The sequence below is a fragment of the Sceloporus undulatus genome, chromosome 5 (assembly GCF_019175285.1).
Source record: "Sceloporus undulatus isolate JIND9_A2432 ecotype Alabama chromosome 5, SceUnd_v1.1, whole genome shotgun sequence".
NCBI lineage: Eukaryota > Metazoa > Chordata > Lepidosauria > Squamata > Phrynosomatidae > Sceloporus > Sceloporus undulatus.
In genome coordinates, this window is record NC_056526.1 from 16760336 (window position 1) to 16776582 (window position 16247).

The window sequence follows — 16247 nt, forward strand, 5'->3', positions numbered from 1 at the left end:
CAGATGACTTCTCTAATCCCTTTGCAGGTGGCTTTTCCTCAGCTGGCAAACATAATTTTATTTAAACAACCACTTGCTCTATAATGATTATCTGTTTTGTCTACTGCTGTGTGTTTGAAGCCACATTTTATTTTAATGATATTTTAACTGCTGCTGTTTTTATATGCCTTTATTTCATTTTTAGGTGGTTTTATAGTGTTGGTTAAATTACTGTTTTTATTATGGATTTTATGGGTTTTCTCCTTCCTCAGTACTGATTTCTCAGCTGTCCAATCCAGCATCTGCATAAATCTGAAAAGAGCAGAGCTTCCTTGTGAGTGACATGTACCCAATACCTGCATTCCAGGTCTATCCTCCATGCCATTGTACTTTTGATTTCTGTGTATGATTCTGAAAGCTGTTAGTGAGAAAGCTGACAGGAGGATAATCAAATCATTTGCACTGTGGTGCTGGAGGAGAATTCTGCAGACAAAATGAATGAATGAATGATTTGCTAAGAGCAAATCAGGCCCAAGTGGACTCTGTGGGTCAGAGTGCTTGGTGCTTCAACTGGTGTGCTATCTATGACCTTTCCTGGACACAGATAACCTTTGACATTACTGTTGTTATTTATTTTACCTTAAATTGATTTTATTGATCATGAGATCAAAAAAACCCAAACACCAGTGCCGTTCTAGGCTGGAATAACAAGACTGTCAAGATTAAGGGAAGTAGTGGTGCCACTCTATTCTGGTTTGGTCATTGTTGTGTGCCTTCAAGTCATTTCTGACTTATGGTGACCTTAAGGCAACCTTATCACAGAGGTCTCTGGGGCTGAGAGTATGTGACCTACCCAAGGTCACACAGTGGGTTTCTGTGATTGAGTGGGGAATCAAATATTGGTCTCCAGGGTTGTAGTCCAATGCTTAAACCACTACGACACGCTGGTTTGGTCAGACCTCACCTGTAATAGGTCTGGGTACCACAATTCATGAAGGATATGGACAATTTAGAACATATCCAGAGAAGGGTGACCAAAATGATCAAAGGTCTGGAAACCAAGCCTTATGAAAAATGATTTAGGGACTTGGCTAAATTTAGCTTGGAGAAGAGAAAACATGAGAGGTGACATGATAGCCATCTATAAATACCTGAAAAACTATAGTGTGAGCTTGTTTTCTGCTGCTCCAGAGGACATGAATCAGTGGATTCAGATTACAAGAAAAGAGATTGCACCGAAACTATAAGAATAACAGTACAGTAAGAACTGTCTGACAGTGGAATAGACTGCCTCAGAAGTTGGTAGATTCTCCTTCTTTGGAGGTCTTTAATAGAGAGGGCATCTTTCAGGAGTGCTTTAATTGTGTATTCCTTTATGGCAGGGAGTTGGACTAGCTGGTCCTTGTGGTCCCTTCCAACTCTTAAGGTTTTATGATCTTGTCATAAACTATATGAGATTCGTAGGGCAGGATATAAATATTTTAATTAATAGGTGTACGTTTGGAATGAAAATATATTGCCTTAAACAATCCTGAACAGAAGACATTCTGGGAAGTGATGTGGACAGAACTGTTAAGAAGTGCAGGTTTAGCACAAGGTGCATATCAGGTGAGAGTTAATCCTGCTTCCTCAGATAGGTAGACCAAGAACCCAAGTGTCAACTTGTAAAAAGCTACACTAGGTATCTCTTTTGTTGTTGTTGTTGCAAAAAGTAGCAAATAGCAAAAGATGTTTGTCATGCCAAGGGCAAAACTCAAGGGAAATGTACATTATCCGAGCAGGTGAAAAGCAAGCAGTTAGTCTAACTGTTAAATTTTTGAGTTTTTCTTTCCTAGCATGCAATGAAACTCTCCAGGGGTAATCACCTTTTAGAGAGCTGTTGGAATAGAAATGTCAGCTGATTCAACCAAACTGAGCAACAGGGGAAAGAGCTGTTTGTTTTCACATACACAAACCACTGGTGTATAAACAAACTGAAGTCCAATCTAAGTCGATTTGGGATGTGGTTAATTGGCCTCAAGAGTGTTTTGGTTCTGCAAGAAGCTCTCTTGGCTCACAAAAACCTTGAAGATGTTTCCCCCGCCTCCCAGCCACCACTAAATCCTAAAGATGGAAGCGTTTTCAGACTGTTTGAAAAGAATAAGGGATTAATTGAATGAGGAAATTGTCTGGATTGCACGTTAATCCTGATAAATCCTGACCCCCTCCCCCCCACTCTCTTTACTTCTTTGCAAAAACAAACTGGGAATGAATTCTTTACTGCAGTGGTGGGAAATTGCAATGGGTTCAGAGCCAGTTTTCTGTGCCACATTGACTACCAAAAATGACGAAGAGCAAAACTGAATGAGGCCAGGTTTTGACAAATGAGTATATTTGATGTTACTCCACCTTCCGACATTTCACATATGAAAACTGGGCTGTCTGTGGCCAAGCAACCTCAGAATGTGATCAAGATGGCAAAACTTACAAATGAGGCAGATCACACAAGCTAGGAGAGGGTGCAGCAGTTTACTTTTTCCTGAGCCTACTGGGAAAGGCAAGCTTCTGCCTTCCTCTGCCCCTGCTGAGTTAGTTGAGTTACTTTTGCATTCTGAATAGTTTGCAGCAAATGAAGTAAGCTGAGGACAAGGGGGGAGTAGAAGGAGAGAGAAATCGGGATGTTTTAAAGCAGCTGAAAAGTAGGACAATAAAGGATTACTTGGGATTGTCTCTGCAACATTGGGACAGTTGAAGAGTGTGCGTTAAACACTGTAACCCCTTCACATGTGCAGAAGACAAATTGACACTCCTGGAAGCTTTAAGGAGAGGCTCTTCACTCTCCTATTTCATAGAATCATAGAATCATAGAATCATAGAATCATAGAGTTGGAAGAGACCACTAGGGCCATCCAGTCCAACCCCCTGCCAAGGGGGCATTTGTATTGCTGTGGGAGTCAGTGTGGCCTAGTGGTTTGAGCGTTTGACTATGACTTAAGCAGAATTCCAAACATTGTTTTTAATATGGTTATTTGTTTGTAGCTTTTGTTTCATTAATTTTTAAAATCTTTTATTTCAAGCTGTTTTGGGAGAAAAACAGAATAGAAATTCAATATTATTATTATTATTATTATTATTATTATTATTATTATTATTATTATTATTTTTAAAAAACTAGTCTGATGTATGTGGGTCAATTGTACAGTTAAATTTTGAAATGTAAAGAATTAAGAAGATTGGATGAACTACTAAAAATTTGTGAATATCCATTTCTATTCTAGTTCTCATGTCTCTGTGCCATGTTGCTTACCCAGTTCCCTACACAACTCCACCCCTTTTGCAAACTTTTATCGTTCAGGTTTGTTTGCCGTGTCAGTGTGGGCTGTGAGAGTTATGACATTTTATCCCTGACAGATGGCCATCCAGCCTCTGTTTAAAGACCTCCAAGGAAGGAGACTCTATCACCCTCCGAGGGAGTGCATTCCACTGTCGAACAGCCCTTACTGTCAGGAAGTTCCTCCTAATGTTGAGCTGGAATCTCTTTTCCTGGAGCTTGCATCCATTGCTCTGGGTCCTAGTCTCTGGAGCAGCAGAAAACAAGCTTGCTCCCTCCTTAATATGACATCCCTTCAAATATTTAAACAGGGCTATCATATCACCTCTTAACCTTCTTTTCTCCAGGCTAAACATCCCCAGCTCTCTAAGGCGTTCCTCATAGGGCAAGGTTTCCAGACCTTTCACCATTTTTGTCGCCCTTCTTTGGACACGCTCCAGTTTCTCAATGTCCTTTTTGAATTGTGGTGCCCTGAACTGGACACAATATTCCAGGTGGGGCCTGACCAGAGCAGAATACAGTGGCACTATTACTTCTCTTGATCTAGACACTATACTTTTATTGATGCAGCCTAGAATTGCATTGGCCTTTTAGCTGCCGCATCACACTGTTGACTCATGTTCACCTTATGGTCTACTTGGACTCCTAGATCTCTTTCACATGTACTTTCATTCAGCCATGTGTCTCCCATCCTATATCTGTGCATTTCATTTTTCCGCCCTAAGTGCAGTACCTTACATTTCTCCGTGTTGAAATTCATTTTGTTAGCTTTGGCCCAGCTTTCTAATCTATTCAGGTCATTTTGAATCTTGATCCTGTCCTCTGGAATATTAGCCACTCCTCCTAGTTTGGTGTCATCTGCAAATTTGATAAGTATGCCCCCAATTCTGTCATTCAAGTCATTGATGAAGATGTTGAATAGCACTGGGCCCAGGATAGAGCCCTGTGGGACCCCACTGGTCACTTCTCTCCAGGCTGAAAAAGAGCCATTGTTGAGCACCCTTTGGTTTCGCCCAGTCAACCAATTACAGATCCATTTAACAGTTACTTTGTCTAGCCCACATTTTACAAGCTTGTTTGCAAGAATATCATGGGAAACCTTGTCAAAGACCTTACTGAAATCAAGATATACTATATCCACAGCATTCCCTTCATCTACCAAGCTGGTAATTTTATCAAAGAAAGAGATCAGATTTGTCTGACATGACTTGTTTCTCTGAAACCCATGTTGACTTTTTGTGATTATGGCATTGCTTTCTAGATGTTCCCAGACTCTCTGTTTAATGATCTGCTCTAGAATCTTTCCTGGGATTGATGTCAGACTGACTGGACGATAATTGTTTGGATCCTCTTTCTTCCCCTTTTTGAAGATGGGGTCAACGTTTGCCCTCCTCCAGTCTGCTGGGACTTCTCCTGTTCTCCAGGAGTTCTCAAAGATTATTGCCAATGGCTCCGATATTACATTTGCCAGTTCTTTTAATACTCTTGGATGTAGTTCATCCGGTCCTGGAGACTTATATTCTTTAGATTAACAAGGTATTCCTCTACTATCTCTTTACTTATTCTGTGCTGAAATTCCCCTGTTCTGTCCTCTGCTCCATTATCTTCAGGTTGAGCACCCTTTGCCTTTTCTGAGAAGACTGAGGCAAAGAAGGTGTTGAGTAATTCTGCCTTTTCTCTGTCTTCTGTTAGCATTTTGCCATCTTCTCCACGCAGTGGCCCTACCGTTTCCTTCTTCTTCCTTTTGCTGCGGACATATCCAAAAAAACCCTTTTTATTGTTCTTAACCTCTCTAGCAAGCCTGAGTTCATTCTGCGCTATAGCTTTTCTGACTTTACCCCTACACATGCCTGCTATTTCTTTGAATTCCTTTTTCGTGATTTCCCCCTTTTTCCATTTCTTATACATGTTCCGTTTCAAACTTAGCTCGGTTGAAAGTTCCTTAGTCATCCATCCTGGTTTCTTGAGACACCTCCCGTTCTTCTTTCTCACTAGAACTGTTTGAAATTGTGCCTTCAGTATCTCCCTTTTGAGAAAGTCCCAACCGTCCTGAACTCCTTTATCTTTTAGTATTTCTGACCATGGAATCGCCCTCAATACTTCTCTAAGTTTACTTAGAGAATGGCTAGTTCAGGAAGTCAGGATTGGAAGAGTCAAGGGTGACGGAAACAATTTGCCCACTCCTGATCTAGTGCACCTCTTTTGCACCGCTCAGTGTTATTTTGGTTTTGCAAATTAGCCCTCCAAAGTTAGTAGCTCACATGTTTAAAAATATTCTGCATCTATAATGGACACTTACAGTTGTCCTCAAAAGAAAGATAATGGAGAGGAATCAATGTTTATAAAGCTTGTCTGCCTGTGTGAAAGCAGTTCTTTTTATTTAAAAAATAGACAAGGGGAGAGGTGAGCAATGTACAGTATTTGGATTTTGAGACTCTGCTGTTCTATATTCTGAAAATATAAATTATTGTGCAGATCATAAAATCTTGTGGGGATTGATGGACCGAAGTGAATTTTCATGTGACTTGCAGAGAAGGCTTGGTGGCAGGGGATGTAACTCTTGCCTATTGCAAGAGTTGTTTCTAGCTCCTGTTGGGAAGATGTTGTAGGGCCCCATTCCATGCAGTGCCATGCAAAAGCATCCCTTTAAAGATACAATGGTGGATGTCACAGGTTGGGTAGGTACTTTCAGATCTGACCTCGGGATAAAAGATTCCCCATCCTCATTCTGTACCTTGCCTTTTCCCATAGGCAATTAACAGTAGCCTCAAATGTGCCCTGGGAGGCATTGAAAGGCAGATTACAGAATTCAAATAACAAATGTGTTCAGTAGGTGTTTACGTATTAAAATATTTATATCTCACCCTGTGTCACAGGATCTCAAGGCAGCAGCAATTAAATCAATTTAGAAACAATTTAGAAACATTTACATATTAAAATAAAAATAATTTAAACAAAATGAGTGTTTGTTATGTTGCTTCATGTCTTTTCTGGCATTGCAAAGATTTATCCAGAGGAGGTTGCCTTCCTCTTAGCTGGAAAGAGTGTGACTTGCCCAAGGACACCCAGTGGATTTCCATGGCTGACTGGGGATTTGAACCCATAGTCAAAATCCAAAACTCAAACCACTACCAAACTGGTATATAGAACAATTTAATTGAAACAAATTGAAGCCATTTTAAAGCATGTCTTGGCCTCAGTCGGGTTTCCAAGGGGAAGGCATTCCAAAACTGGGGCCCCAGAATAGAGAAGGCCCGCACCCATGTCATATATTTTATTGCTCATACTAGTGGAATACAGAGAAGGAGGGTCCCTTAGGCAGGTTAGGCCCTTGTTTTCTCTAAAGGGAGCAATAGTTTGACCAGGAACCATAGAATCAGGAAAACTGACTCTATACACTGGAGATTACCGCACTGCGTTCTGACAACGTTCTCATCACGTGATGAGAACAGAACACATTTGAGTATACCGCACGTATGTGTTCCAATCGGGTTCTCAGAAAGTTCTAAATGTGTTCCACATGTGTTCCAGGAGGGTACAGATCGAATGTATTCCCAGCGAGTTGAAACGTGATGAGAACGTTCCAACAGAGGTCTGTGTGGTATTCTTATCCGTTCTCAAATCCATTCTCTCATTCCTCCATCTCCTGATTGGCTGAAAGAATGACAGGCAGGGAGGCAGGGAGGCGAGCGACTGCAGTGAGGGAAGGTGTGTGTGTGTGTGTGTGTGTGAGTGAGTGAGTGAGTGAGGGGGGAAAGAAGGAGGGAGGGAAGGGAGGAAAGTTGGGACAAGGGAGAGAAGAGGAAAGGAGGGAAAGAGAGAGAAAGGAGCGGAAACAACCAGGGGGGCCAGGGGCCCGAGAGCAGGGAGACGGTCTTCGGCTGCTTCTGCGGGGGGGGGGGGCTCTGGTGTTCATGGTCCAGTGGGCTCCTGTGCTGGCAGCCTGCAGGAAACAGGGATGGCCAGGGCATGCCCCAGGCCTTCTCCTCCTTCCCTCCAGGAAGGAACGCACAAAAGCTCCTCTGTTTGGAGCACCACACAAAAGCAAGAAAAAACAAAACTCCGGAATTCCATAGCAAAGAGCCAGACAAGAATAAGCGGGGAGGGAAGCCCACAGGCCCCACCTGGAATATGTGTCCAGTTCTGGGCACCACAATCAAAAAGGACATTGAGAAACTGAGCGTGTCCAAGGAGGGCGGACTAATAATGGTGAAAGGTCTGGAAACCATGCCCTACAAGGAACGACTTAGGGCGTTGGGGATGTTTAGCCTGCGATGAAGAAGAAAGATAAGATGTGATCGGTGATATGATAGCCCTGTTTAAATTATTGAAGGGATGTCCCATATTAAGGACGGGAGCAAGCTTGTTTCTCTGCTGCTCCAGAGACTAGGACCCCAGAGCAATGGATTGCAAGCTCCAGGAAAAGAGATTCCAGCTCAACATTCAGAGGAGGAACTTCCTGACAGTAAGGGCTGCTCGACAGTGGAATACATTCCCTCGAGTGTAGTGGATTTCTCCTTCCTTGGAGGTCTCTCAAACGGAGGCTGGATGGCCATCTGTTGGGGAGCTTCTTGATTGTGATTTTCCTGCATGGCGCAGAATGGGGTTGGACTGGAGGGCCTTGTGGTCTCTTCCAACTCTATGATTCTATGATTCTGTGAAGGCACACATTACATGCGCGCACACACAGGAGGCAAAAGGGTGACAAGCAGCCAAAAAGGGGAATTGGGATGACAGCAGAGGACTCTTCTTTTCTAACTGGTTTAAAGAGCTGCTATGGCTGCCGGGGCTCTGCCCTTGGCCCAGTCCCTCCCTGGCAACTTGCTTTCCTTCGGTTTGAAGAGACCTGCATGGAGCTCCTCCTTCTTCCCAGCCTTGCAAAGGAGGTTTGGGATGCAACTTGCAAGGCTCATCTCTCCCCATTTCTCTTTCTCCCTGCCTTCCTCCCGATCCCAGCCTTGCAAAGGAGGTTTGGGATGCAACTTGCAAGGCTCATCTCTCCCCATTTCTCTTTCTTCCTGCCTTCCTGCCTTCCTCCCGATCCCTCCTTCTTCCCTCCCTTCCCTCCCTCCTTCTTTCCCCCCTCTCTCTCACACACACACCTTCCCTCACTGCAGTCTCTCGCCTGCCTGCCTCCCTGCCTCCCTGCCTCTCATTCTTTCAGCCAATCAGGAGACAGAGGAATGAGAGAATGGATTTCTCTCAGCCTTGGTGGAATATGTTCTCGGAACGGTTTCAAGAAAAAGGAAGCGCTGTGCGGTAAAATGCGTTCTGATCACGTTCTGATCACGTTCTAGTTTGCTAATGCGGTAATATCCGTTCCAGGAACGTTCTCATCACGTTATGACACGGAACGTTCTCAGAACGCAGTGCAGTAATCTCCACTATCTCTTGCATGCCTAGATTGCCAACATCCTTCACTATCTCAGGGGATCCTTCTGCTTTGTCTTACAGATTCCTCTTTTTAAGGTCCCTAAAAGGGAAACCTTTGTCACAGATATTCACACTGAAGAGTGGTTGAAAAGTGCCCTATCTCAGGAAAAAAGAAGTTCAGGTCCTTAACAAAGGGTTGGGGATCAGAGGTTAAGATGGCAAAGGCTAAAGGCGACAACCCCAGGTTTTCAGTTGACTGTGCTTGGTTTAGACCAACTGTTCTGAGATTTTTGAGTCATTCCAGAAAAAGAGAAGTCAGGAAACACAAGTTGATTTTAGCTTTTTCTCCCTAAGCTTCTAGTTCTCAAACTCAAACTGGTGGGAAGAAATGTGAGTCCCTGTTTTTCCCTATTTTCATCCTACTTTTCTCCCACAAATGGGCCCAAAGGTTTCAAACCAGCTTCAAAACGGAGTTGAAAACCATCCTGTTCCGAGAAGCCTTCCCAGGCATCGCATAATTGTCGCTTACTAACTGATGTTCTGTTGTTGACTGTTTATCGATCCATTTCCTGTATTGCTATGTACTGTATATGTATTATCCTACTTGTGAGTATGTATTTTCCCTGGATAATGATTAACCTTCCATTTTGAAGCCAAGCCCTCCTTTCAGTCCATCTGCCTTGGTCCAGGCCTCGGAGGTTGAGAGGAACTGCTGGACCTCTTACCCTTTCCTGTCACCACTCCCTTCTCCTTCTGTGTCATGTCTTTTTAGATTGTAAGCCTGAGGGCAGAGAATCGTCTAACTAAAAAGATTGCATGTACAGCGCTGTGTAAATTTACAGCGCTTCATAAATAAAGGTTAATAATAAAAAGGCCTACAGTGAAAAAGTACATAGCATCATTTTCATTGTAAATAATGGGTCAGTGGCTGCTCCCAAATCCCTGTGTCTTTCCTGGGTGTACATTTGAAACAGGCGAGGGAGCTAATGGCCACAGCTCCATGCTTTTGACTACCTATCAGCTGTGGGGGTGTACCTGGGTGCATTCCTCCTGTTCTTCCTTTTCTTCCTCTCCAAGTGTCATATTCAGGGGTAGCCATGTTACCCATACAGCTTAAAACAAAATCCAAAATCTACAAAAGACTTTATGGGCCAACTGAAATGCAGAAGATCCCAAAATCCTCATGCAAGGTTTCAAAACTTCACTGGTTTCTTCTGTTTTGTTGTTAGAGAAACACATGAGATGAAAGATAGACCTATGATTCTATCATCACTTTTCTTCTACTGTATGATTTTTAACATCTTTGCTCAAGGAAGAAGACAGTGAAGCTTTGAAAGCTTGCATGATGTATTTTCTGCATTTTGGTTGGCTAAAGAAGATATTGCCCTTTTGTGGATTTTGTTGTATTTCTCTGATTGTGTAAGGGCACCTGGAGCAGTTCAGTGCACCCTGTAACTGAGTGGTAGCCTGGTGGACAAAGCTTCACCTGCAAGCTGCCCCAGATAGTGTTGCATACCTGGTGCAAGGGGCTTTGGGCAAGAAGATACAGGATGCTTCCTACTGCAACATCTAAGTAAATACATCTGACAACATAGCTGGGGATTGCACCTGCATATGTCACCAACAGGATTCTAGCCTGTGCCCACTTTGAGAGTTTGTAATCAAGGTCTAATTTTCATTTACTGTTTGCCAGTGGTCATTGCAGTACCTCATGGTATGCTGCCTGTACAGTGCTTTTACACGTGGCTATATGTGTAATGCAGCTCCTTTTTGTAAAGTGCTTTGAGGTATTTAAAGCACTACTAGATATTTCTTTTTTAAAAAACTGATGAATCAAATATATGGCAACTTTGTACACTTTGGATTTTGGATGTCTGAACCCAGGTTGCTGTCTGTTGTTGATTGTGATGACTAGGGCAATTCTCATTCATATTCTCCCTTGTGTACTCAGTTATGCTGTCTGGCATGTCTGCTAAACAAATGAAAGCACATTTTAATACTTTTGTAATATTAGGAGACATTTTTTATAATTCTGTTCTCTGTGTTGGTGTGTCTCTGTGTGTTTTACCATAAGCCTGTATCAGTGATGCTCTATTACTCGGAATAAAAACAGCTTGCTGCAGTGACCTCTCTATGACTTCGGTCATCATGCCATGTGAATATGATACTAGACAGAAGGCGGTTTTCCAAAGAACCATGCAGCTCAATAATGCAAATACCGTTGTTTCAGATAAGGCTCATGTAATTTGTGATTCAATTTCTCTTCTCAAGAAATGATTTAAAAGCAAAGCTACTGTAAGTCAGTTTTCTTTTGCATGTATTAGATAGTGATTTGCCATACTGGCCTGCCACGAATGTGGGCCCTGATTTTGGGGGGGGAAAGGTTTTTTTTTAGACTACAAGTACTGGAATCTTGTATTACATTATTATTTATATTGACACTTCCTGTAAATGAAATACCTTTCAAGGTATGGAATATTTCAGTGATGCTAGCCAGCTTTTTTTCTTTTCTTTCAGGCTTGCAGAAGGACCCTGTTTCACAACAAACTTTGGCAGAGTTCAGCAGGTTTAACCTCAGTGCAGATATGGCTGGCCCTACTATTAGGCATAGTGAGGTGGCTGATTTTCAGATTTTGAAAAGGCCAGTAAATAACTAGCTGTTCATGGTTTTCTTATTGTTGTTGCATGTTTACTGCCAAGGGTAGCAAGAGATTCCTATAGGGTTTCTTCCTGTAGTACCAATGTAATTTGTCTGATTTTGAGTACAGGCTGTGGTTGTTCATGAAAGCTTTTGGAGACCTAATAGGCTTTACAAAAACCCTCCTATGTACATGGTTTTAATTCATTTAAAGATATGCGGTAGGTCTAGGGTTTGATTTTTAACTTCATTGTAATTGATGTATTTTATTGTTGTAATCCGTCCAGATTCTTTGTGATTGGGTGGGCTATAAATAAATTATTATTATTATTATTATTATTATTATTTTAATTCTTTTAATCTGTTGATTTAACCTGTTATCTGGTTTAATGTGGTTTTAGCCTTTTGAAATAATTTGAATTATTCACATATTTAAGTTTGTTGTTTGCTTGCGCCTTAAAGTTGTTTCCGACATATGGCGAACCTAAGAGGAACCTATCACAGAGGGGTTTTTTTCCCAGGATTTCTTCAGAGTGGGTTGAACCCTGGTCCCTCAGAGTCTACTCCAGCTCTGAAACCACTATACCATGCTGGCTCTCCCTTTAAATCTGTTAGATCAATTTTATTGTACAGTGGGCCCTTGATACGTGCTGAGGTTTGCTTCCAGGGCACCCTATGGATACCAACATTTGTGGATGCTCAAGTCCCATTATATGCAATGGCATAGTAAAATGGTGTCCAGTATACAAAACAGCAAAAACAAGGTTTGCTTTTTGGATTGGGGAGGATATTTTCAAGCCATGGGTGGTTGAATTCATGGATGCAGAATCTTGTGGATAAAGAGAGCTAATTGTACACTTCTTTGAAATTTTTTGAGAGATGGGATAAAACTATTGAAATGAATAGACATCCATGGAATTAATTCCATTTTCATCTTGCCATGCCAACAACCTTGTGAGGTTGCTGACATCCTTGTGAAGACTTGTAAGAAGCAGTTGTTGTTGTTGTTGTTGTTGTTGTTGAATGCCTTCAAATTCTTTTCAGCTTAGTTTGAGGGGTTTTCTTGGCAAGATTTGTCCAGAAGAGGTTTGCCATTGCTTTCTCCTGAGGCTGAGAGTATGTAACTTGCCCAAGGTCATCCAGTGGGTTTCATGGCCAAGCTGGAAATCAGATCCTAGCCTCCAGAGTTGTATTTTAACACTCAAACTGTAGTGCTGGTTACAAAGTTAGGTGAGCTCTACAGTTGAGTAGGTTTAATTCTCTGCCTACACCTCATTGGTTGACAGTGCCACAAGTGAAACATGCAGCTACAAATTAGTATTGGCCAGTACTGATTTTTGTGGGCTTCAAGTCAAATATTGCAAAGGCACAAAATTGTGAACTACCTTGCCAATTTGTTGGGTGCGGGAAACTCCAAATCTCAAGTGCTTTGTTGATGCAAAGGACTATATTTAATACCAAATGGTAGTATGCCAGGTTTGGCTGTTCCAGCTAAGAACGGCGTTCTAAACTGCTTGGTTATATTAGTTTTATTTGAAGCAAATCCTCTAATTTAATACAAACGCACTTGCTGCATGGATCCTGTTTGAGAGTGACAATTACGGTCTGGTATCCAATTACATTAAAAACCCAAACAAGCCAGCCAAATCTCCCAAAGATACAGGAAGAAAGCCTTCCTCCCTGTTCTTTTCATCTGAAGAACGCTGCTCCTTGAATTGGTTTTTCCTTTTGTTTGGTTTGGTTGCTGTGGCAATGAATTAGTCTCTCTCTCTCTGTGTATATATCTCCATTCTCATATACAGAAAGGCCAGCTTGATTAATACAGGTTTTCATTCATATGAGTGTGTGCCTTCCAGGGAGGAAATGTCTTTACCACTCTGTCCTGTTCAAATAGTGACAATAAAATACTTTCAAAAAGGCATGGAGCTGGTGACCTTATTTGCATTAACTATGGGCTGTGTCTTGAGTAATGTCTCCTTGCCTCTTTCTTGAGACTAGCTAGCTGTAGGCTGCATGGGTCCACCTTTTTAGATTTTTCCATTGCGTCTCACGTTATTTCCTGACCGCCCATTGATGCATCACTTTGCAGGCTTGCTGCTTAATTATCATGCATGGAGGGAAACACAGGTAAGGAAGAGGACTAATAATAAACAGAGTGAAAGGTAATTCGTTTCTATTGTTTAGAAATAGAGACTTTGAAATGGAGACAGACATGTCTCTCAGCATGTTTGCTTAGAAATTCAATCCTTCAATGACATGGACTTCTGGGTAGAAGGATTTAGGATACAGCCTTGTTTGCATGTGTCTAAACTTTACCTACACTGTTATCTATATTCTCTCTACATTTTATGCTGCAAAACTGTCATGTCATTTGGTGATTTGTTTTTCCACACTAAAACAATATGCTTGCTTATTTATTGCATTTTTTATTTGTTTAAAGAGGAAAAGTTTCCAAGCTTTGTTGGCACAGTTTGTGTGTTAACATCAGATAAACCAGGATAATTTCTTTTAAAAGGATTTGCCTTTCAAAGTATTATCTTTTCCCTTTAATTTTATGGAAGTGTCTGAATAGCGTGAAGTTTTGATTTGCTAATTTGATTCTTGGGTTGAAGAGTCCAAGAAAGGAATCTCTTGGCCATGTGTGGTCTTCAAGATAGTCTGAGACAATCCTCTTCAGTGCACAAAGAATCTTGTGGTATGTTTGAAACTAACTGAGGTCCAAAACACACTGCAGAAATAATCCAATTTGAGACAGCTTTAACTGTCCTGACTAGGGAATCCCAGGAACTGTACTTCCTCAGATGCTGAAGTAGATTTATGAAAGGTCATGCTGCCAACTTCTTTCCTGCAATTAGTCTCAAAGGTGCTACAAGATTTCTCTACATACTGATTCTACAGACTAACATGGCTATATCTTTGAACCCTTTCTTTTTGTTAGGCTTTGGCTGTCCCTGGATTATTCTGGTCATAGAGCTGCTCGGACCCTCCCATGTAACAAATATCCACTGCAGCAGTGCTGCGCACTGAAATGTGTCCTGCTGAGCCACCAGGCACATCTGCTGCCACCATGGGCTGTTTAACTCTGATATCAGAATGAGGTGCTCAGCGACAATAACATGGTTGGGCATCCCATTCTGACCTCAGAACAAATGACTGACAGTGGCAGTGGATGCGCCAAGTGGCTCAGTGGGACGTGTTTCCAACAGCTGTCCAACACCAGAACTAGGTTAACCATAATTTGTCCTGTTAAAGAAGTGGTAACATCTTAAAAAAAAAATAGACTTTTACTTACAAAAGAGCATGCCACAGTAAATGAGGCTGAGTTTCAGGTAACACAACCCCCAACAGACCCAACATAAGAGAGTGGACAGAAACAAATGTAAGGTGGCTAATAAGAGGAGTTATTTTTGACAGTGCAGATGAGAACAAGGGGAGGCTGCCAAAGCTACACAGCGTTTGGTTGGGAACCTGATTGAAAGGGGGATTATTATTTTATGGCAGTCTTAATATAGCTGGCCAACACAGAACTGTTTGCCAGACTGCCACCAGCAAAGATGAACAGCAGCAGCAACTTCCAGCTTAAACAGCTGGGTAGATCCAAAGCAAAGGGGTATTTATTTTATTTTATTTCATTTTGAGAGGGGTAAACCCCAATTCTGGTGCTGAATAGGCCAAACATTGTCTGTTGAGTTCACACATGTGCTGTCTGGTTTCCCCGCTGAGAGGATGAACGGAGTCTCGTGCAAACAAGACCTTGGTCTCAAAGGTGCTGCAAGATCCCTTTGTGTACTGATACAGACTAACATGGCTATGTCTTTGACTCTTCAGCATTGATTGTTACAAATGTAAGGAAAGGTACCATGTATTCTGCATTTTGTACTTGTCAGGCTGTAGTGAATTGGGTCTTTGCTTCCAGACAGATGGATTTTGGTGTCCTTGCTACCATTATGGCCAAATCTTAACAATTGCCCAGAATAGAGTAAGAGTCCATTTGTATTGGTAATCTTGTGAGATACGTTTTGCATTAGCCTGGCACATTAAGGCTGGGAGAAGATATGAAGACTGATAACAGACTAGATGAGTAATTTTTCCTTGGTTACTAATCTCCTTGCACAGTTCTCATTGGCAAAGAGGAGTGTGGACAAAGGTAAAATTTGTGCACTTTGATTTTCTTTGCTTCTATACTACAGGAAACTCACATTTATCTGACAGGGTAGAGACCAGGGGACTGTCAGAAAGTGGAATTGCTAGAAAAGTTGAACCTAGGAGGCATTATTGTTTTGGTTTGCAAATGCATTTTAGCCACTGCAAATGTAAATAACACACTATATATCACTTTTGAATGTGTGCAGAAGCTAAATTAATACACATATACACAAAAGTCCATGTGGATGGTCCCAAGTGAACCTCTAGGCAAGAAGAACTAAGAAAAGAGTGGAACCAATGAAATTAATGGAACTTGTCTGTAGTTTGCAAGTATTGAAAGAGCAAGGCATTGAAAATTGAGACCAGGGAATTCTCAAGAATTATATACTCAAGTATATAATTCTTGAGAATCCATCTTTCATTAGCCTTAGCCTGGGTGAGGGTACCACAATCTAGGCTCTCCATATAGCCATCTCCTCTCCAGCTCCCCTTCTCCCTCTGTTTCTGAACTCAGACAGCAAGTACAGCCCCTTCCTTATGTTTTCCCAAACCAATACTTGTAGTGGTTACATGTCCTTTCACATTAACAGTTTTTACCATCTTAACTACACTGTGACATTGCTTAGCCACATGTACCCTCATTTTCATCTGTCAAATGTTGGAGGATATGATGTCTCATCCACAGCATTGCCATGAGTTGAGCTTTACTTGAGGGCAGTTAACAACAACAAAAAATCATCTGGCCAAGGGATTTAAGCCAAGTTTTATGTAGAGCCATTCCTCACATGACATCATGAGCTG

At 41.7% G+C, this 16247-nt stretch overlaps 1 protein-coding gene across 1 annotated transcript in view; it reads left to right on the forward strand.

The window, feature by feature from the left end:
- Positions 1-13334: 13334 nt before the first annotated feature.
- Positions 13335-16247, forward strand: part of EPS8 (epidermal growth factor receptor pathway substrate 8) — a 124499-nt gene continuing 121586 nt past the window's right edge. Inside the window, 1 exon segment of the mRNA XM_042467849.1 lies at positions 13335-13427. Coding sequence (XP_042323783.1) covers positions 13412-13427 — 16 coding nt within the window. The 5' untranslated portion in view covers positions 13335-13411.